At 35.3% G+C, this 22691-nt stretch overlaps 1 protein-coding gene across 1 annotated transcript in view; it reads left to right on the top strand.

Moving 5' to 3' along the window:
- The window catches only part of CYP7B1 (cytochrome P450 family 7 subfamily B member 1), a 172076-nt gene that overhangs the window by 130033 nt on the left and 19352 nt on the right, over positions 1–22691 (top strand). Inside the window, exons 2-4 of the mRNA XM_082719174.1 lie at positions 7684–7820; positions 15743–16330; positions 16844–17050. Of these exons, the coding sequence (XP_082575300.1) occupies positions 7684–7820; positions 15743–16330; positions 16844–17050 (932 nt within the window). The remainder of the gene's footprint in view (positions 1–7683; positions 7821–15742; positions 16331–16843; positions 17051–22691) is intronic.

The raw sequence follows: 22691 nt of genomic DNA on the forward strand, positions 1-22691 counted from the left end.
TTAATCTTACCTCCAAGAATAATGACTATTGACATCTTAAGGCATACCAGACATTTCTCTCTGTGTTTATATTACCTCCCATATATTTTTTTAGGAAGACAGTATTATGCTATTGTGCCTATGGTTACTTAACTGCTTTATTCACTTAAAGATACACTGTTAACAAAGCTCTGTGAAAACTAAGTATTGACCGACACTGTGAGTGCCATATGGTGGCCTATGGTGTCTCTGTCTGTGGAAAAGGACTCAAGACAGACAACCTGACAGCCTTACATCAGATCATTGCTTCTATCCAACATCTTCACATTGGGAAGCCAGTGGGCACCATTAACTCAGTCCACCAGGGTCTTTTTACTCAAGGAGTGACTCCATGTAGGTTTTAGTTACTCATCTTCAAGAACCACGTTCATCCGTGGAATTTTCATGATCTGCTCTAACATACCTCTTGGTTAGATTGAGGGTAAGAAATGTCTTGAGCAGGTTTTCACACTATGGACAAGTAGAAGTGAATATGGTATATTTTGCTCAGTATTGTTTTCCCTGATCCTTTAAGCTGTCCATCAAAAGGCAGGGATCTGCTGACCAGAGTATATAAGGTGACTCTTAGGCTCCATACATCTACCATGAATTGTACTTCTGTCCCTGAAAAGAGTTTCAAGGCATGACAAAACAACCACATAAGGTACAACTTATTGCCAGAGAGGAACTCATTACTATAGCCAAAGTTTGCCACCTTGATGTTGATGTTCATGTCAATTTCCAAGTTGATTTTCTGTGTTTAGGTCTATAGAAAATACCCTTTTGGTGGTAATACTGAGCAGCAGCCACTCTCTGGCAGAATTTCCCTGGTGCCTCTTCCTCTTTTCTGCCGTGATGATCCTCTAGGTAATTGACTAGCTCTTCCCCACTAACATACTCCATGACAGGGTAGACTTTTCCTGTCTCCATCACTTCAAATAACTTCACAATTGTTAGGCCTTCATTATTTGGAATTTATAGGGTAGTTAATGGTATGAACTCCTTAATGGTTGTCATGACCTTTGCTTTCCCAATCAAGATGTGTTGGGCCAATCTCACCTTGGCAAATATATCCTTGCCAATGGTAGTTGCCAATAGGGTCTCTTCCTTTGCAGAGATGGCCAAGAGGCCTGGCAGCCTGTTGTACTCACTCAGGAGGCAGTATGTCCCAACATCAGCTTGAAACTGGGAAAAGCTGAAGAGAAACTTGATCCAGTTTCCTTCAAAAGAAAATCACTTTCAAGGCCAACTTGAAAAACAGATCTTTATGATGGAATTTACATAGTGCCAGACAAAAATAAAGGCAAACAAAACATTAGCAAACTAAATTTTTTAAATGCACAATAAAAGAATAAAGAAAAGTATTAACAACAGTTTCTTTTATTACTAAATTTTTTCACTTTTTCTTTAAAATGAAAAAAAAATAATACACAAAATAGACTAAAAACCCTACACTGCCATGGAAGAAACGAACTTTGGTCAAATCCCAGGTCACTGAGCTAGAAGGTACAAAATCCTCAGCCCTGCCAAGGTCTTAAATAGATGCCTGGGATTCGTTAACAATGGCTCCTTATGAGATCATAGGAAGCAATGAGCCTATTGTGACTGGGGATAATCCACAGCAATTTTTTTACTTTTTGGATTCCAGAACCCTGTACCCTTTGTTAAAATTTTTATTTAAATTACAGTTAGTTAACATATGGTGTAATATTAGTTTCAGGTGTACACTACAGTGATTTGACACTTCCATATATCACCCAATGCTCATCAAGACAAGGGCACCCTTTAATCCCCATCTCCTCTTTCACCCCCCCCCACCTGCCCTCTGGTAACCATCAGTTTGGAACTCTTTACTCTTAAAAAATACTTCGTTGCTATCAGTTTACACACTGCCTAATACTGATACCTTAGAATTTCCCATCTTTTTTTTTTAATGTCCTTAATTTTTAAAAGATGGAAACTTCATATCAGTTTCCTGCTTAAAATATATTATTATAGGTGTAGGTATGCCTTATTTTATAGAACAGTTTGAGGTTTACAGAAAATTAAAATTGTAGAGTTCCCATATACCCCCTCCCCATCCACCTACCCCTGTAGTTTGCATAAATATTAATATCAGTATAGTGTATTTGTTACAGCTGAGCCAACATTAATGTATTAATACTAACTGAAGTCTTAGTTTTTACATCAGAGATAATTTTTGTGTTGTAAATTATGTGGGTTTTGACAAATGTATAGTGACATAGATTCATCATTATAGTAGCATACAAAATAGTTTCACTGTCCTAAAATTCCCATGTGCTACACCTATTCATCCCTCTCTCACCCAACCCCTAGCAACTACTGATCTTTTAATAATTTCCATAGTTTTGGATTTTCCAGAATGCCATATAGTTGTAATTATACAGTGCGTAGCCTTTTCAGATTGGCTTCTTTCACTTTGCAATATGTGGTTAAGGTTCTTCGATGTCTTTTTGTGGCATGACAGTGCATTTCTTTTTATCACTGAATAATATTCTACCAACCAGATTTACCACAGTTTGTTTATCCATTTGCCAATTGAAGGGTATCTTGATTGTTCCTAAGTTTTGGCAATTCTGAATAAAGTTACTATAAACATTTGTGTGCAGGTTTTTGTGTGGACACAAGTTTTCAACTCATTTGGGTAAACACCAAGGATCACAGTTGCTGGGTCATATGGTAAGAGTATGTTTAGTTTTATAAGAAACTGCCAAACTGTCTTCCAAAGTAGCTGTACCATTTTGCTGAGAGTTTCTGTTGTTCCACATTTTTGTCAGCATTTGGGGAAGTCAGTATTTTGAGTTTGGCCATTCCCATAGGTGTGTTGTGGTAGCTCATTGTTGTTTTAATTTGTGATTCTCTGAGAATATGTGTTGTGGGGTATTTTTTCATATGTTTATTTGCCATCTGTATGTATACCATGGTTAGGTGTCTGTTCAGATCTTTTGCCCATTTTTAATTGTTATTTTTTTTATTGTTGAGTTTTAAGCACTCTTTTTATATGTTGGTTATTAGTCCTTTATCAGGAGTGTGCATTACAAAGATTTCTCTCCCAGGCTGAAGCATTATTATTATTATTATTATTCTCTTAACAGTGTATTTTGCAGAACATAATTTTTAAATTTTAATTTTTTTTCTTTCTTGGGTTGTGCTTTTGAATTTGTATCTAAATTTCATTGTATCATTGCCAGCCCCAAGGTCATCTAGATTTTTCTTATGTTATCTGCTAGGAGTTTTATAGTTTGGCATTTTACAATTAGGTCTCTGATCTATTTTGAGTTAATTGTTGTGAAAGGTATAAGAATTATGTCTATATTTGTATTTTTGCAAGAGGATGCCCAGTTGTTCCACCACCATTTGTTGAAAAGGCTCTTCTTTCTCTATTGAATTACTTTGCTCCTTTGTCAAAGATCATTTGACTGTATTTGGTCTACTTTGGACATTCTCTTCTGTTCCACTGACATATTTGTCTATTCCTTCACCAGTACCACACTGTCTTGTTTACTGTTGCTATAAAGTATTGAAATTGAGTATTGTCAGTCTTCCTACTTTATTCTTCTCCTTCAGTATCATATTGGCTATTCTGGACCCGTTCCCTTCCCATATATGCTTTCGAATTAGTTTGTCAGTGTCCACAGAATAACTTTCTGGAGTTCTGAACAGGATGGCATTGAATCTATAAAATGAGTTGAGAAGAACTGACATTCTGACAATATTGAGTCTCCCTAATGATAGCGTGGGATATCTCTCATTAATTTAAATTTTATTTTATTTCTTTCATCACAGCTTTATAACTTTTCTTAGCCAATTTTGTACATATTTTGTATACCAAAGTATTTCATTTTTATGGGTGCCAATCTAAGTGGTCTTGTCTTTTTAAATTTCAAATTCCACTTACTCATTGCTGGAAAATAGGAAAGCAATTTACTTTTGTGTATTAGCCTTGTATTTTACTACCTTGCTGTAATTGCTTTTGGAGTTGCAGAACGGTTTTTTGTTGTTGTTGTTGTTGAACTTTGAAGTTTCCTGTATAGACAAACATGTCATCTGCAACAAGAACAGTTTTAGTTCTTCTCAATCCGTGTACATTTTATTTCCTTTTCTTGTCTTATTGCATTAACTAAGACTTACAGTATAATGTTGAATAGGAGTGGTGAGAGGGGCATCTTTGCCTTGTTTCAGATCTTAGCAGGAAAGTAGTTTTTCACAATCAAGTATGATGTTAGCATTAAAATTTTTTGTAGATGTTTTTTATCCAGTTGAGGAAGTTTCCTCCAATCCTAGTTTGCTCAGAGTTTTATCATAAATAGGTGTTAGATTTTGTCAAATGATATTTCTGTATCTATTGATATGATAAGATGATTTTTCTTCTTTATCCCTTTGAGGTAATGGATTGCAGTAATTACATTAATCGATTTTTGAATGTTGAAGCAGACTTACATACCAAGAATAAATTTCACTTTCTTCTAATGTATAATTCTTTCTATACACTGTTGAGTTTAAGTTAGTGTTTTTTTTTTTTTTGAGGGTTTTCACATCTGTGCTACATTTATTGATCTATAATTTTCCTTTTTGTCTTTAGTATTTAGTAACCTAATACTATAGTATCAGGTTAATGCTGGCCTCATAGAATGAGTTAGGAAATGTTTTCTCTGATTCTATTTTCTGGAAGAGATTAGAATGAATTGGTGATATTTCTTCCTCAAATGTTTGATAAAATTCACCAATGAGATCTAGAGTTGGTATATTTCAGTTCTTCTTCATTATTTGCTTCCAGATAAATTTGGACCATATTTGACATTTTTCATAATGTCAAGGTGTGTCCAACTATTTGTATGGAAGAAATTACAAGTGGTGATAGTTGTTTATGCATAGAACTGGGTTTAATCATTGAGAAACTTCATAAGCTCTAATTTGTATAACTTACAAGATATGTTCTTCTAGCATCTTAAATAGTAAAGAGGATATTTGAGAAAGTGCATACTGTTAGAGTGGCATTGAGAGGAATATAGGCCACAATTTTTGTTTTCTGTTTCTGAGGTGTTTTTTTTGTTTTTGTTTTTCTTTGTTTTTTAGTTACCCACCATTGCTTCAGAACCTGTTCTTTTCTTTTCTTTTCTTTTTTTTTTTTTTTTTTTTTTTTTTTTTTTTTTTTTTTTTCATTGTGTCTTTTTTTTTTTTTTTTTTTTTTTTTTTTTTAATTTTTTTTTTTTTTTTTAACTTTTTATTTTTTATAAACATATATTTTTATCCCCAGGGGTACAGGTCTGTGAATCACCAGGTTTACACACTTCACAGCACTCACCAAAGCACATACCCTCCCCAATGTCCATAATCCCACCCCCTTCTCCCAAACCCCCTCCCCCCAGCAACCCTCAGTTTGTTTTGTGAGATTAAGAGTCACTTATTTATTTATTTGACAGAGAGAGATCACAAGTAGGCAGAGAAGCAGAGAGAGAGGAAGGGAAGCAGGCCCCCTGCTGAGCAGAGAGCCCGAAATGGAACTCGATCCCAGGACCCTGAGATCATGACCTGAGCCGAAGGCAGCGGCTTAACCCACTGAGCCACCCAGGCACCCAGAACCTGTTCTTTTTAAGTCTGGGACTTGACCATCCCCAATAAACATTAGGTATCCCATTCTCTCACACAGTAGTGGGTAGTAGAAATTTCATTTTCAAAGTCACAGAGCATGAGAGAGACAAGTAACAGTATTTGCATTGTGCCAAGAGGTCTTTCTGAATCATTATGGTGATGTCTTTCCTCTCTAAATAGTTTTTACAAATATACTGATGAAGACAGATTTCTATGGCCTGTATAAGTTGAACTAGCACTATGTTTTTTTTTTCCTGTAAATACACACTTGTGACATTGTGTTTCATAGTTTTAAGCTCCTTGCTGCCAAAATGAACACAGCTGTAAGAAATGATGATCCCCTCATCTTTGTAGCTTTAAAACGGCTTCCTAATGTGTTTCCCTAACTCTGAACATTAGCTTAATATTCCCCTGGATTTCTAAGTTCCATCCTCCCCCCCCCCCCATGGAAATCCATGAAGAATACAGCTTTTGACCAAATGACAGAGCATAGAGAATAAAATTAGTTGCATTAAATTATGATATGACAAAAAGCCTTTCAAAATCTTTGCCACAATGCAACATCCAAGCAACATTAGATAAATGGGGTAAAAATAGCCCAAGGAAGAGAATATTTTGAAAGGAAATTTTGTGAACCAAGATCACTTGCAAATTTTGAAAGCCATTGATTGAGAGCCTGCATGCTATGCCAATTTCTGACTTTGAGATCCTACCCTATTATCATATATATTATCTTTTGTTTAATCTTTGGATATAGAATTAATGTTACTATATTTTTTGGTACACTTTTATCTTTCTCAAAAAAGCAGGTCTCCATTGTTAAAGCTGACATTTAAGAAAATAATAGGGAAGGGGAAGAAGCAGAAGATACACATTTTTATATGATATTTCTTGTCTCCCTACTTCTAAGTACATATATTTGAATAACAACACACATTTTGTGTTGTTATATAATTACAAAATTAGACTAATTTTGCAAATTAGTATAAAAATCAACTGTCTTCTAAAAACAGAAAGGAGAGTTTTGATACCTATTTCTTTTGTCTCTAACATACCTTGGTTTTATTTTGTGTTTTCCCCCTGAAAGATCTGTTGTTTATTTTTTTAAGTTTAATTCTATCATGTTGGGTTGTGGGAAAATAAAAGCTTTTGATAGGGTTAATCTAACCACATAAAAGTCCATGTTGAGTATGACCATAATCTTGATCTTTGATTAGGTCTTGAGCTAGTAATATCTTGTGATTAATCAAGATGGGTTGTACTGCCTATAGTGTAAGTCATCTTCACAGATGGGTTAGAGAATCATCAGAATTCTCTTGAATATTTGATTTAATCCCTTCTAGGATAAAATGGCTTTGGAGTTTTTTTTTTTCTTTAAATCAGATTGAGCTCACCAAATAAATGAAGAAGAAATTTTGAAGTCCAAATTTGCTAAGATTATAAGTAAAAAAAGAAACTTTTAAAAATCACAGTATTTCAGTGTTTCATTGAACATGTTTCATATGTTGTCTTGTAAAATTTAACAAATATTCCTATTCTTTGTAGTTTGAATAAAAAACTGTATGCAATAATACAACAAGATGTACTCCATGGAAATAATGTTCAGGTTTTTATTGTTCTCCACAGAAGAAAAGATTTTTCAAAATCATTAACTGCTCCTCTTCTAATTATATCATTCTAGTCTAAAGTGACATCTGATAATAAGGAGCTTTACTTTGGCAAGTAAACTACCTGACATCTAGCACTCAGCAAGAGCTCTCATACATGAAATGTTTACTGAGTGTAGCTGTCATTTCAGCCAGCCATTTGGGTCTTATAAGACAAAATTTCTCAAAAATGTTGTTCACCAGAAGCTGTGAATTGAATTGTCTACCCCATAGTCACACATACTGGTGGGGCTCAATAAATTCATGTCTATGATTATATAATGATCATTAAATAAAATATTGAAAAAGTTGTGTAATTCATCCATTCACTTCTAGGCTGGAAAAATAACCCATATGTGTTAAAATAAAGATTTAATTTTTTCTTGTTTATTTATTTTTCTTATAGGAGACCTGGTGAGCCTCCATTAATAAAAGGCTGGCTTCCTTATCTTGGAGAGGCCCTGAAATTACAAAAGGATCCTTTAGGTTTCATGAAAACTCTTCAAAAGCAACATGGTGACACTTTCACTGTTCTCCTTGGAGGTAAACAACACCTCTATAAGTACCTTCTATAAATCATAAGTTCTCATTGTTCCTTAAGTTGTTACATTTCTTTATTTCTTTCTTTTATCCTTTCTTTTTTTCTTTCTTGAAGATTGATTGATTGATTGATTTGACAGAGGGAGAGACAGCAAGAGAGGAAATACAAGCATGGGGGTGGGAGAGGGAGAAGCAGGCTTCCCGCTGAGCAGGGAGCCCAATGTGGAACTCAATCCCAGGACTCCAGGATCATTACCTGAGCTGAAGGCAGATGCTTAGCAACTGAGCCACCCAGGCACCCCAAGTTCTTACATTTCTATGTACGCAAAATACGGAATATTTATGTTATTGTTTTGTATGTAGACTAATATAAAAGAAAACAATGTTTTTGAATACACTGATTTTCACAGTAGAAGATGAATTATAAAATCTTGAGGGTATCTAGGGAACCCTACTCTCCTGCCATCACCTGTGATTTTGGTTTGGTTTGACTTGGTCTGATTTTAAGAATGATTAAAAGAAAAAAAAAAAACTAGAATGTATTAACAGACTTCATATTGTAGAGCAGTTTGGGGTTTTTTTTTTTTAAGATTTTATTTATTTATTTGACAGAGAGAGATCACAAGTAGGCAGAGAGGCAGGCAGAGAGAGAGAGAGGGAAGCAGGCTCCCTGCTGAGCAGAGAGCCCAATGCAGGACTCGATCCCAGGACCCTGAGATCATGACCTGAGCTGAAGGCAGTGGCTTAACCCACTGAGCCACCCAGGCGCCCAGAGCAGTTTTGGGTTTAAAGAAAATTGATCAGATCTGAGATTTCTCATATATCTTGTTTCCCTTGATCAGAATTTTCCTTATTATATCCCATACTCTATTGCAGTGGATGAGCCAGTGTTGATACATTATTAAAAGTCTTTGGGGGTGTAGGTGCCTCAGTGGGTTAAGCCTCTGCCTTCAGCTCAGATCATGATCTCAGGGTCCTGGGATCGAGTCCCGCATTGGGCTCTCTGCTCAGCAGGGAGCCTGCTTCCCTCTCTCTCTCTCTGCCTGCCTCTCTGCCTACTTGTGATGTCTCTTTTTCTCTCTCTGTCAAATAAACAAATAAAATCTTTTAAAAAAAAAGTCTTCGACTTACATTAGGGTCCATTCTTCGTGTTGTATTGTTCTTTGAGTTTTGACAAATGTGTGTCATGGATCCATCATGCGATGGATATTGTTCATTATCATAGAGAATAGTTTAACTGCCCTAAAAATCATCTGTGTTCCACATATTCATGCCATTTCCCCCCAGCATGAACCCCTAGCAACCACTGCTGTAGAATGTATTTTTAATTTTAAAAATTTTCTTATGCTTCTAACTTCAATAAGATGCTTACAAAAGAAAAAAGAAAACTGCAGCAAGATCACTAAACCTTCCAACATCGTAGGGCTGAAAGGAAAATCTGGAATGTTCTTCACTTTAAAGCCCATGTTGCTCAGCTGTATCAGCTATCTATTGTTGCATAACACACCTCCCCAAACCTAATGCCTTAAAGCACCCAGTCTTGCCTGAGTCACTTACACATGATGTTTCATTCTCAAGATGTCCTTACATGGCAGCTAGTGTTTTGGGTGGGTGAGAGAAAAGTTGCAAAGTCCCCTGAGGCCTAAGCTGAGCTCTTACAAAACCTCTCTTACACCATGTTTTATTAGTCAGAGCCACCACAGTCCTGCCCCAACACACTCCACCACTTACTGAGAATGTTGGAGAGTCTTATTGATTGCAAAGGAGCCCATGTGGAGAGATACAAAGAATTTACTGTGACCATCATTATCTGCACTTCGTTGCCTTCTGACTTCTGGCTGAGCATGTGGGTCCAAGGGCAGGAAAGGTTGTGTTCCAGGTCCCCGTCTCTCACTGGGCTTAGGCAAAATAGTTCACTCTCCTTCCTTTCCTTCTCAAGAAAAATGAAGGCATCAGGTATGATCTCACCCAGACCTTCACATATCTACTGGATATCTCTGTGTCTCACAACTATCTTCACCACCTCTTCTCTAATTTCAAAGAATGTTTAAGAAAATCTATTACCTGTCCACATAACCTTTAATTCCTGCCTCCACAGGGCTAGTATTCATTATTAATTCCTCCCACACATATGTCTTTGCTTTTTTTCTTTCTCTTGGTCCTTACCCATAGCTTAAAACCATGTTTTTCGTATATTTTCCATCTAGTTACCTTCATTTCTTTTTTTTTCTCTTTTGCATACCGATTTTTCAAGAGATTTTCCTACATTTACTGCCTATACTTCCTTATCTCCTAGACACCTCCTACCTGGAACCAGCTGTCTGCCTTGCTGAGGCCATTAATGGACCTTCACCTGACTAGAACTCTCTACTTGGTTTGGCAATGCAGATCCCTCATTCCTCCTTAAAACACCCTATTCCTTCATTCTATTGACCCTGCACCTTCTGGGTCTTTCACTGACTCTGAGAATTCCTTATCTAGGTCATCTTTACTTATGCCCCTTTCTTTGCTCAACTATCTTCCTCTAACTAGCCTTGGAATTTAATGTTTTATTCCTAAAGAGTTTAGGGAATATCTTCTCACTGTAATTACTTTGTTGAGTATCAGAACCAACCTTTAGTATATAGTGCAACTTCAGTTCAGCACCGCCATTTTAATGTAATGGAGAGAAAAAACAGTGGCCCAACTGGATAACATTGTCATCACAGCTGAGTTTTCTCATGAACAGGCAGTATCCCTTTCCTCATGACTTACTCCTTTGCCTGGCAAGTCTCTCCCAACACTCTGATTTCAGAAAAATTGAAATGGAAAAAAAAGTCATAGATCTTAGAGCAATCATAGTATAATCTCCACAAGGCTCGCCAAGATCTGGGCTCCTCCTATCTCTCCAGCCTCATCTCTTGCTACTGCCTGCCTCAGTGCACTATTAATGCACCAAATTGTTTGAAATTTCCTCCTCACACACCATGTCCTTTTGTGCCTGTGTTTCCTCTTGCTGTTTTTTTTCTGCCTGAGTGCTGTTCTTCTCTTTGGGAGTCATCCTGAAAAAGTGACTGACATGGATTCGTCTTTGGAGACGTAGTCACATATCATGTCCTCCCAAAATCTTCACTGACCATCTCTTCTAGAACCCTGGTTATGTTTGACTCCTCTTCTCCAAGCTCCCATTACTCTCAGTATCACTCTATCATGGCATTAAATAAATTGTGAATGTATTGCTAATTCATATGTCTATTTCCCTTCATTATTTTTTAGTTCCTCTATTGCCAACATTCAGACCAGAGGTCAGCACTGATGGCTGCACAATAAATATTTGATGAGGATATTCCCAATACCTTAGAACTGATGAAATACTTGCTATAATACAAATAAAGGCCATAGCTGGGGCTTTTATTGTAAGTGAGCTTTTGGCTTCATAGTAACAAAATTCTATTCTTCACTTTAAAAAAGAGTAAGTCACTCTTACTTAAGAAAATTAAACTTTATGTTCTAATGAATAGATACAATAAATTAGCAAATTTTGCAGTTTTGCCTTTTAATACATTATACAAAAATAATCTAAGCTGATTAAGCAGAAACTTGTGGTGAGTTGAAAAATTTTATTCACTGCTCAAAAAATAATCAATTTCTGCTGATACTTGATCTCTTAACCTTAGACACTAAGAAGCTTGTTGAATTTCTGATGTCTAAATAATTTGACCATGACCATGTTTTTTAACTCAACAGTACACCAGCACAGGTTGAATATGTACTACCACTTCCCTTTGGCTTCTTACTAGAGTTTGAGTCAATTCCTGTCAAGATATCTATTAATATATGTGCTCCTAATGATCAGTTTGCAAAATAGCACCTTTGGAAAATGTGAAATGAGGGACCAGAATCTTCCAACCTTGTCTCATAATGTGATTTCCGTTAGTGTATGTTCTTGCATGATGAGCAAATGATTGTCATCCCCAAAAGTCTCAAGGGACACAGATGTCATCTTAATAAAGAAATTAAAAGATACATCTTTTCATGAGAAACCACGTAAATTCCTGACCTGTCGCAGAAAATAGTTCTCTAATTGGTTTTGTGTGGTGGTGCAGCAGAGTCATTTTCCCTAGATGTCACACCAGCGAAGCACCACTGTACATCATTGTCAACAACTAGTGAAATCTCCCTAATAAGAGGGGGAGTATATAATGTGGTCATCCTCATAAAATAAAAAGTTGGTTCATATTCCACTTTCCAATGAATGTTTTCAGCTTGACCTTCTACTTCTAAAAAATTCTATTGAAGAGCAAACCAAGCATGGAAAGTGAAAGCTTATAATTATGGAAATTCTCTTCAAAAATCCAAATTTATCTCGTATTTGCTGACAAGGCATTTCTAAATCTAAATACTCAAATAGTTGTTCTGAACTCCCATGGGTGTTGCCTCAGTATGGCACCAAATATCTGAGATGAAAACATCAAAATTCAATTTATAGCGATCCAGATGTCAAACTTTTGTATATAAAACATCAGGATGAATGATTTAGGGTTTTTTGCATTTACTGATGGACTTTGCATCATGTATCTCCACTTTCCTAAAAGAAGTAATTTGGAAAGAAGTAAAAAGCCTGCTGAGTTAATAAAAGATTGTATGCGGGTTATATAGGAATGCTAGAATTAATATCTTAGGACCCAGTCAGCTCTGAAAAGGCAAGAGGATAAAATTATTGGCAAAGAAGATACAAAAAATTTTGACCCCATTTCAAATTTACTGCTCGAAAAGATGATTATATATGTTAGGTGTTATATATAATACTACATATTATATATATTTACATTTTTTTGCAGAAGTGAGCCCCATTTTGACATTTCTATTTTAGACAAATGCAAACTCTGAAATTCTTTAAATCAATATTTCATATCAACTACTGACAGCATTCTTTTCTCTTTTGAAAACATGGCAGTGGATATTGTTTCTACCTAGTGATCTTGGTAAACTAGGCAACTTGCCTATCGTCACTTGGTATTCATTTACATAAAATCACACTGGAGCAAAAGTTAATTTCGCTCCAAGAATACATGGCCTTCAGAATAACTTTTCAGATTTCCTTTGTTAAGAAATTTAAATTCATTTTATGAATGTATATGTGTTTTCCTAACTGTCTGATTAAAGATTACAAAGAAACTCTGGTTTTGCATCTCACATTAGCAGATGGTGGACAGATGGTTTAAATTAATATTAATTTTGGAAAACTTAGCTTAAATTGTTTATACTGAAGATTAAAAGTTGGAAAGCCAACTAACATCTCCAGGGTTATTAGTACTTCCAAACCCACTTGAAAAGTAAAATCCAGAAAATCAAAACGTCTACTTTTAAAGCAATCCACATCTTAGAAAGATAGTTAATAAAACACAATGCCTTGCTGTTGAAGAAATTAAAATAAAAATGAGAAAGAGAAATTGGAGATCCTGGAGTATAAAGAGCCTTGAAGAGTGAGAATTTTATCTACAAATTAATTGATTTTAACTAATCAGTAATGATTTTTGAAAAGAACCTATAAGCAATAACTGCTCATTTAAAAAAAAAAACTATTAATAATTGGCTGCTAACTGGAGCCAGTTTTCCACATTTAGCTTTTGTTTCTTTTAGTTGAAATGAATCTCATAGTTCTTCCCATATCCTTATCCCAGAGGGAGAGAGAGAAAGGAATGTATGTGTATTTGTAACAAACTGTAGACAAAAACTCTCACGTGCACACAGCCTTTTATTTCAGTAGGCCAATGGCCAGTAGCTCATTCTGTCTTGGCTGAATATAATTTTATCTTTCTGCTTAGATTTTAATGAATGTAGAAAATTAGTAGGAAAAATTCAAAATATTCCCTAAAAATTGTGTTTTACAAACTGAACCTTTTATACATTCCCTGAATTTTAGTGGCTAATTTAAAATAACCTTAAAGATATTTAGCAAAATCTTCTCATTTGGTGAAAGGAGGAAAGTATGAATCACCACCTGTGAAAATACATAGCTTTGCCTAAAATTATACCTTTTGCAAAATGAGAGAATTCACTCTTTTTTTTTTTTCAATTATTTGTCAGGCAGATGCTGGCAATTTTATTTAATTAAGATGCTATGGTAAAGCAGGTGTCATAAAATATGCTCCAATCCAGTTGAGTCCTTTTTGCTCTCCCTGAGGGGAAAAAATCCAGTTTACTTTATACTTGCAGCTTTGGGGTCTGACCAAAATGAATAGCCACTTCTAGCTTTACCCTCATTCCTAGATTGGCCCATCTTATTAAATAAATCAAGGAGAAATATGGTGAATAAAATTCAAGACATATGATTTATTTTTAGAAAAAATATAGCACATGTACATGAATGTGTATTAAAAGCTTAAATTATGTTTTAAAATTGTAAAACAAAAACACATTTATACCGTTTCAAGAATTAGGTTGAAAATTATTCAAAACTTTATTCTAAATCCTGTACCACGTTCAATTTAATTTCTATGATGCAGTTTGAGTTACCAATAAATAACAATTGAGGCGCTGCTGGTCTGATAAAGTACATTCATGTACACGCATACACACAGAGAGGAATAATGAAGTGAAGAAGAAAGTGTGAATGGTCCTACAAACTGTCATGTCTATTAATTGTTTTCTAGAGGGCAATAAATAGGCATGGCAGTTTGTAGGATCATCTAAACTTCATGTGTGTTCTTGGGAAAGAAAGATTTATTAAATGCCATTATTAAATACTATGTGCAGAATACTTCTAATTAGGAGTCTTAAAACAGCTCTCTAGTGGGAAGAAATCAGCACTGTGTAAGGAAAAGAACATGTATGGGGAGTGACTTTTTGTCCAGGCTCTGGAGGGAGCGGTGAGAGCTGGGAACTCTCCAAGGTTCTGAGAATTTTGAGAGCCCTACCAAAGTAGGACTATGTTCCTCACTGTGCTGCCTTAAATCCCTTCAGGCCTCTGTCAAAAATAAAGACTCAGAGGTCCCACATCTCAACCGCATGAATCAGAATCAGGCAGGAATCTGTATTTTTAACCAGTACTCTATGTCTTTTAATTGGGTAAGTTTGGACAACACTGATATTTGAAAACACCAAATGTCACCACCTCAAAGAACACTTGCTGATAGGTAACTCTGGGCAGACCAAAGTGGATTTCACTTTCTGCTTCCCTTACCTTGTGTTCACACCTCTTCAAGAATTATTTCTTTACATCTTTTTATCTTAAGAGGAAAGAGATCCAAACAAGTATCTGAATCTCAATAAATGTTGAATGGAGGGATGAATGTATAAGTGGACAGGTTCTTGTTTGGAATCCTGTTTAGTCACAAATCAGTAGGTCGCTTTGGACATGTTACTAAATCTCCATGAACCACTATTTTCTCATCTATAAAAAAGAAAATGCTGGCATTTGTGATTTGGTATTAGTGTCACACTAAATATTAGTTTGTGAGTATCTGCCTCATACCATATCTTCATTTGTCTGAGTTAAAATTATCATATCCAATCAAAGCTAAGATGATATCAGGTATGAAATGGCTTTCTATAAAGTGTAAATAATAACTTTGATATGTTTTTTTGTTTGACGTTTGTTTTGTGTTTGTATTCTTAGGGAAAATATGAGAAATGTTTAAGTCAAGGGATTCTGAGGATATTTCAGGGGTAGTTTAAATATTTGGTTAATTAGTTAAAATAACACGGTATCTTTTTAAAAGCCATTCAGAACATAAGAATATTTGAGTTTCTCCCACTTATCTTCCATTTTTAACAGAAACATATGGGGGATCTCTGAACAAAATGGATTTTTATTAAACTTTGCATCTCTCTGCATGTTAGTTATTAATGTCTTTATAATATTGATTAAAATATTTTCAAAGTTCAGGTATTTTGTTTGTTTTGCTCCCAACCGAACTCATATTCTCATTTATTTCTTTCAGGAAAGTATATCACATTTATCCTGGATCCTTTTCAGTACCAGTTAGTAATGAAAAGTCACAAATTAAGCTTTCGAGTTTTCACTAATAAACTATTAAAGAAAGCATTTTCCATTGAAAAGTTGGCAAACAATGATGACATGAATGATGATCTTCATGGCTGCTATCATCTTTTACGAGGGACAGCTTTAGATATACTCACAGAAAACATGATGCAGAATTTAAAACAAGTTTTCGAACTCCAACTATTAAAAACCAAAACTTGGAACACAGCATACCTGTTGACATTCTGCAGCTCAGTAATATTTGAGGTCACGTTCACAACCATATATGGACAATCTCTTGCTGGCAATAGGAGAAAATTTATTACTGAGTTAAGAGATGATTTCTTAAAATTTGATGACAAATTCCCGTATTTAATATCAGACATACCGATAGAGCTTCTAGGAAATGTCAAATCTATTAGAAAGAAACTTATAAAACTCTTGACATCAGAACACTTAGTTAAGACACAAGGATGGTCAGAAGTTGTTCAAATGAGGCAAGATATCCTGGAGAAATACTATACGCTTGAGGACTTTGAAATAGGAGGTAAGAAACTTCTGAATGATTACTTGTCTAAAATAAAACAATTTACAATAGACCTTTGAAATAAAAAGACAAAATGGTGACCTTGAAAATTTTTATGCTCTTTCTAATTGGCTAATGATAAAATGTTTTACTCTGAAACAACCCTCTGTGATAATTGACTTTTTTCTTTCTTTCTTTTTCTTTCTTTCTTTCTTTTTTTTTTTTTTTTTTTTTTTTTTTTTTTTTTGCTGAGGTGGTAAAACAAGATACTTAATGGGGATAATGAGAAAGAGTATAACTAAGCTGCATTTACTCCTCTTATCTCATCTCCCACCTCCCCACCCCCCACGCGCACATTACATTTTAAACTATTCTCATTAAGCAGAAAATTAGACTTCAGAAGCCTATTGGTCCTCATTAGCATGCACTGATCCTTGGCTGGGTCTGTGTCCTAACATCTTTTAATTAGCACACTGCAAATCTAATCAGTGTAATAAACGCTATTAATCTTCCTTTTCACTTATTTTCTCCCAGCACATCATTTAGGCTTTCTCTGGGCTTCTGTGACAAACACTATTCCAACTATGTTCTGGGCGATGTATTACCTCCTCCAGCACCCAGAAGCTATGGCAGTGCTGCGTGACGAAATTGACCATTTGCTGCAGTCAACAGGTCAAAAGAAAGGGTCTGGATTTCCCATCCACCTCACCAGAGAACAATTGGACAGCCTGGTCTACCTAGGTAATTTATTTTTATCTGTTATGAAGAAAAGAAGGTACCTCTCTGCAAACTCAGTTTATCACTCAAAGCTGTTTACCAAGAGGTGGAGGACACAGCTGCCTAATTGACATAATAACACCCATTTACATCAATTATAAATTATGTAGTTTATAACTGTAGATACTCTCATTACATGTAAACATTAAGGCCTAGGTAATTAACTATGCAAGGTAAGCAAAAGGCTAACCCAAAGCTTTGCAATTATTTGGAAAAAAAAAGTTTATGCCTATTAAGTCATTTGATTCTGAGCATCTGTTGGTGTGCTAACGCTTTCCAAACACTGCTACACTATCTTAACAAGAAAGGTATTTGGGGATTGAAAAAGGAAGTATTTCAGAACGGCGACTTGTATACAAGATGCATTTATTCTTACCTAAGATGGTGTCTACATTTTCAGGCAGAGGTTAGGATGTTTTATACAGCTTGAAGTGTATGATTCTCAAAAATGTAGTAAACGTGATTTCCACTGGAACTTCTTGATTTGAATATACTTGGGAGGAGAAAAGGAAGAAGGTAGAAAAGAAAGGGAGACAGGGAGGAAAAGAAGAAGCAGCAGCTACTGATTACTCCATGTGAAATGTCAATATTTTATAAAATATTCACTGACTCATGAAGTATGCATGGTCATTATTTCAAATATATTTGAGATCAGGAGCGACGCAGTTATTTTTCTACTTCTACATAGACCTGTACACCAGCAACAGTACGTGAGCTTTTGATGACAGTGGATTGCATTCTCTTTTACTGGTTTCGATGAGACACTTTGTATCTTTATGTGAACAAACTTTAACTCCCTAATTTAAATTCCATGCTAATGAGTTATTTTCTGTCCCTTCTGTATTGATATTTTCTCCTGTGGTATCCTTTACTATAGAATAATCCAAGACCCTTTGGATGCATGTAAGAGTAAGTCTTTATATATCTTTGTTGCTTCACTCCTCTGATAACGTAGACAAGTATTTTAGCCTATGTTGGTCTCAATTGTTTATCTTTTAAGTGTGTTCCAGGTTCTTTGATGGGAACTTCTGGGAGCAGAGGACTTACAGATCTTGAGTAGTGTTGACTGTTGGCGACATTAAAAAAAAAAAGTTCATGTGTTCTAGAGAATGTTCCCATTGTACAGGCTAAGACCTATCAGAGGCAATAGCAGGAAGTTTATCTTGTCCAGACAGGTGGTTAAGCTTGCTTAATCGGTTGGGATACATGTGTCATCTTCTAGGGTTTTTTTTGTTTTTTTGTTTGTTTTTTAGCATAAGTTAGCAAAGACATTTTATATTTGCTTGGTGAAAGAAAATAATCCCAACATTATTAAAATACAAATATTATTTTGGTTTTCTTTGCAGAATTATTTTTTTGAACAAATCCAAAAAATTTGCATAAAATTCTGGGCAGTAACCTTCACATGGATACACAGTATTTTCAGGGTAGAAGATTCAGAGTTCTATGAAAATCATAGGTTGCTTTCCCATGTATTCAAGTTATTTCAGTTGTATTTTATGAACCAGGTAATGCATACTGGGAAGTAAAGCAAATAAACTTAAAGGAATATGTTTTTGTATTCTGTACACAGTTATTACTTTTAAAAATTTAGTTGAAATTCACCAACTTCTTACTCTCAGTATCTTGTGGAAAGAAAAGATCATTTTAAAATGATGGTATTGAAGCAGAAATGTTTAAATTTATTTGATCAGAAGAAATGGCAAGTTCCAGACCTACACTTTGGGTCCATTTAAGTCCGTAGCTAGAGTTAGAGATTTTCCTGCTCGGAGCCCTCATAAATTTATGGCCCCTGTATCATCAACAGAGCAATAGTAACGATCCCATGAGATTGTAGATCTACCTGGATAAAGGCAGCACCTTCAGCAATCTAGAAAAGGTGGACGTCTGTTCATTGTGACCTTGGTTACCAGCAGAGGCCAGTGTTGTTCATTACGAGAATTTAATCCTCTAGAAAATAATGTGCATTTTTTCCTTATATGAGATAGACAGTTTTATACAGATTGAAACGAATTTTTATATGAATCAATTACACAACAGGTGACCTCTGCATCTCATCATAGTTCAATTGTGAATGATCTTCTATATCAGAAGAGTATGTACTCTTTGTACAAAGGGAAGATTTACAGGATTAAAAATTTACTGTGAACGCCCATGGTAAGGGTGTATGTGTTTCCCTTTTTTCATGTCCCTAAAGACAGAGGTCTATGTAGTTATTCTAAGTACATTTCTTTATAAAGAAAGAGATCTTGAATTTTTCGTATGATAAGGAAAAAGATCACAAGGATGAAATGAATGCCACTTTTTTTTTTTTTTAACTAGTAAGAAGTTTTTTAACCAGGAAGAAGAAAAGAGATTTTTTTTTTAACAAAGATTTTGCATGTCAGCCTACATTGATTATAAAGTAAGGTTGAAAGGGAAGTTAGAATGCCATAGAAATGAGTGCTTTATTCCTGACCAGAAATGATTTCTCTTTTTTAGAGTGATTATAGAAGACAGAGTCCAATGGGGCATAGGTTTATCGTGGTGCGAATACTTGTGCATATATTATTGACATTTGTGCCTCCATCCTGTAGGCCTTGCATGTATCAAATTTCCTCTGACATCAATATACACTTAATATCAGCAGAAGTTAAAATATGTAACATAGATTGGGCTTTTAAGTCCCAAGCCTGTTTAAGTAATTCAAAGCAATCACGTGTTTTAAGAGGTTGTGAGGGATTTATGCTTTTTCCCCTTGGCTCTTGAAAATCTTTCTTTAAAACCATTCCAAACTTTTCTTTTAGATAAAGAAAAACACAACTTCCTATTTTTGTATATTTATGTACCTTATTATAAGGACTATGCTTATCATGACCTTACTACAATTTTATATCTCTCAATGTTTAATAAAGGTCTCTACAACAAAATTTAAATATAATTTTTAAAATAAGTTACTAACTACAGTTGGCTCAGATAAGTGTCAGTGGGGGCCAAAATCTCCGTAGGAAAAGTTGTTGTTTGAACGAAGTTTGAGAAAACCTGAGAGAAAAGTAAGAATTATTCTGTTTTCCCAGAAAGAAAAACCTGGAATGGAGGTAGGATTTAGAAATATAGATTTCCAAGACAGGAAAAGCAAAAGGAGAAAAGACGAGTCTGAGAGAAGGTAAGATAAAAGAGAATGCAAGGAGAGGAAGCTCTCGAAATTGGAATTTTGACAAATGGCTAACAAAGAATCTCACTGAATACTATTTCTGACTTCCACGTTTACCTAGATAATACATAACTTAAAAAGTATGGGTTCAATAAATGTCATCTCTTGCTATCACCAAAACAATCCTGACTCTCAGTGCCCTGCAATACGTACACTGTGTTCTTCATTTTCAGTTATTTGTGAACCAAGCTGGTTGCAAATTCAAGTCTACGCCATCACACAGGCATGCTCTTTCTGTGCATCACACATGAAAAAAACAAACGTGCTTTAAGTAAGAAGAATGTAAGTTGAAGTAGATCGTAACTTCTGCACTGAATAACTCAGGCGAGTTGCAGGCACCTAATTTTTGTTCAATTACATATCCTCAAAATGAGAAAAGTCACACACATGGCGGTTGTGAGGGATATTGGAACAAAAGGAGGTGCTATAAAACCAAAACTGAGCAGAATTTGCACTACTCTCTTGCAAGGAGATCGTCTATTATAAAATTTAGCCTTAGAATAATAAGCCTGAGTGATTCTCCAACAAAATCCTATCAAAAATTGCTAAGCCCATTGTTTGTAAGTAGTGAGGAGAAAGAAAGGGAAAAAAATGATTAGTTGGGAAAGACAAAGATCCTTGAATAACAAATGATGAGTATTAGATATAATCAATATTAAGATATTAATGACTGCAAAATCTTAAGACAATTTTATGGACTCAAACATTATTTCATGTGATCTTCACCAAAATCCTGGGGGGCTGGGGCAGCCATTATTTTGCATGATTTTTACAGATGAGAAAAATATCAGAATGCTGAATAACTTGCATGGGGGTAAAGGGTTTTCTTGTCCACTCATGCTTCTCTCCTGGACATGTCTGAGAGCAGAATCCTTAGAGTCAGTTTTCATTGTCTGAGCTGAGATGGGGGGAGGGATTCTTTGTATCCTGATTCAGCAAAGCCAGCCATGATATGCACATGTATGAGATCAGATGACTTGAACAAGATGATCATACAGTTAACTATATTTTTAATTTCCTGATGACACAGTGTGAATGACAGTATTAACAACTATTTCATTATGTGGCAGGCACTGTGCTACCTGCTTTACATATATTAGCTTATTTAACCCTCAAGTATTATTATCTTCACTTAATTATTACATAACAAGATTCAGAAAGATTAGTTAACCAAATCAAGTCATGAAGCCACATTGTGGCAGAACCGGAAATTGATGGCCAGTCTAACTCAAAAGCTAATCCATAAATGCTGTCATGTTAAGGAGCAAATGCTCCAGAACTACACCAGAGAACTTGACCACTATTTTACAAGGATAGGGATCACTAATTCTCAGATACAGTTGAGTTTGAGGGTAAGGATGGGGCTCGAGGTTCACATCAGAATCTTGTCAGTGTTTTTTTTTTTTTTTCCAAAAATTTTTTTTAAAGATTTTATTTATCTTGTCGGTGTTTTTAAATAAAAATAAATTTTTCATTTTAGAATAGGTTTAGATTTACAGAAAAATTATAATGATGATAGAGTTCCTATATCCCCCCTCCACACACACACACACACACATAGTTATCCTTATCATTAACATCACAATTGTGGGCATTATTTTGAAAAAGTTCATTCAATATTAAAAATAATTGTATATTTGAAAAATCATACGGGGCTGGATGGCTCAGTCAGTTAAGCATCCAACTCTTGATTTCAGCTCAGGTCATGATCTCAGAGTCTCGAGATCAAGCCCCACATCTGGCTCCACACTCAGTGGGGAGTCTATTTGAGATTCTTTCCCTCTGCCCCAGCTCCTGCTGGCAACTGTGCATGCTCTCTCTCTCTCTTTCAAATGAATAAATTAATTTTTTAAGAAAGAAAAATCATGCATAATTTGGACAATAAATTGAATGAAATCCTCTCTTCCAATGGGTATATTCAGGAGGTGTAAATTCTTTGTTTAGAAACTTCTATCTGGAGAAGGAGGAAGAGGTATCTTTCACAAAGGGGTTACACCAGAGATCAGACAGTGAGATTTTTCTAGGTAAGAAAGCATTAATCAAAAAGTGAAAAAGACCAACTGGACGTGCATCAGATTTTCAGTTCAGCACTGAGCTAAAAGGATTAGATGACACAATGACTACTGGAAACAGGACTTGAGAGGGGAACAATGAGAAGGCAAAGAATTGGACTTGGGTCAAGCATCAATTGCCTAAGAATAAATAGGATGAGGAAATGTGTGGCTTAGCAGAGAAGGGTTTAAAACAGTGGTTCTTATCCTTGATTACTCACTGGGATCAACTCGGGAGCTTTAAAAACTACTCATATCTGGTCGCACCTCCAGAGGTTCTGATTTCATTGGTTTGGGGTGCAGGCTGATGGCTTTAAAAGCTCCCCCAGGTGATTCTAATTTGCAACCAAGATTCAAAACC

Source organism: Mustela nivalis, assembly GCF_964662115.1.
Source record: "Mustela nivalis genome assembly, chromosome: 2".
Lineage (NCBI taxonomy): Eukaryota > Metazoa > Chordata > Mammalia > Carnivora > Mustelidae > Mustela > Mustela nivalis.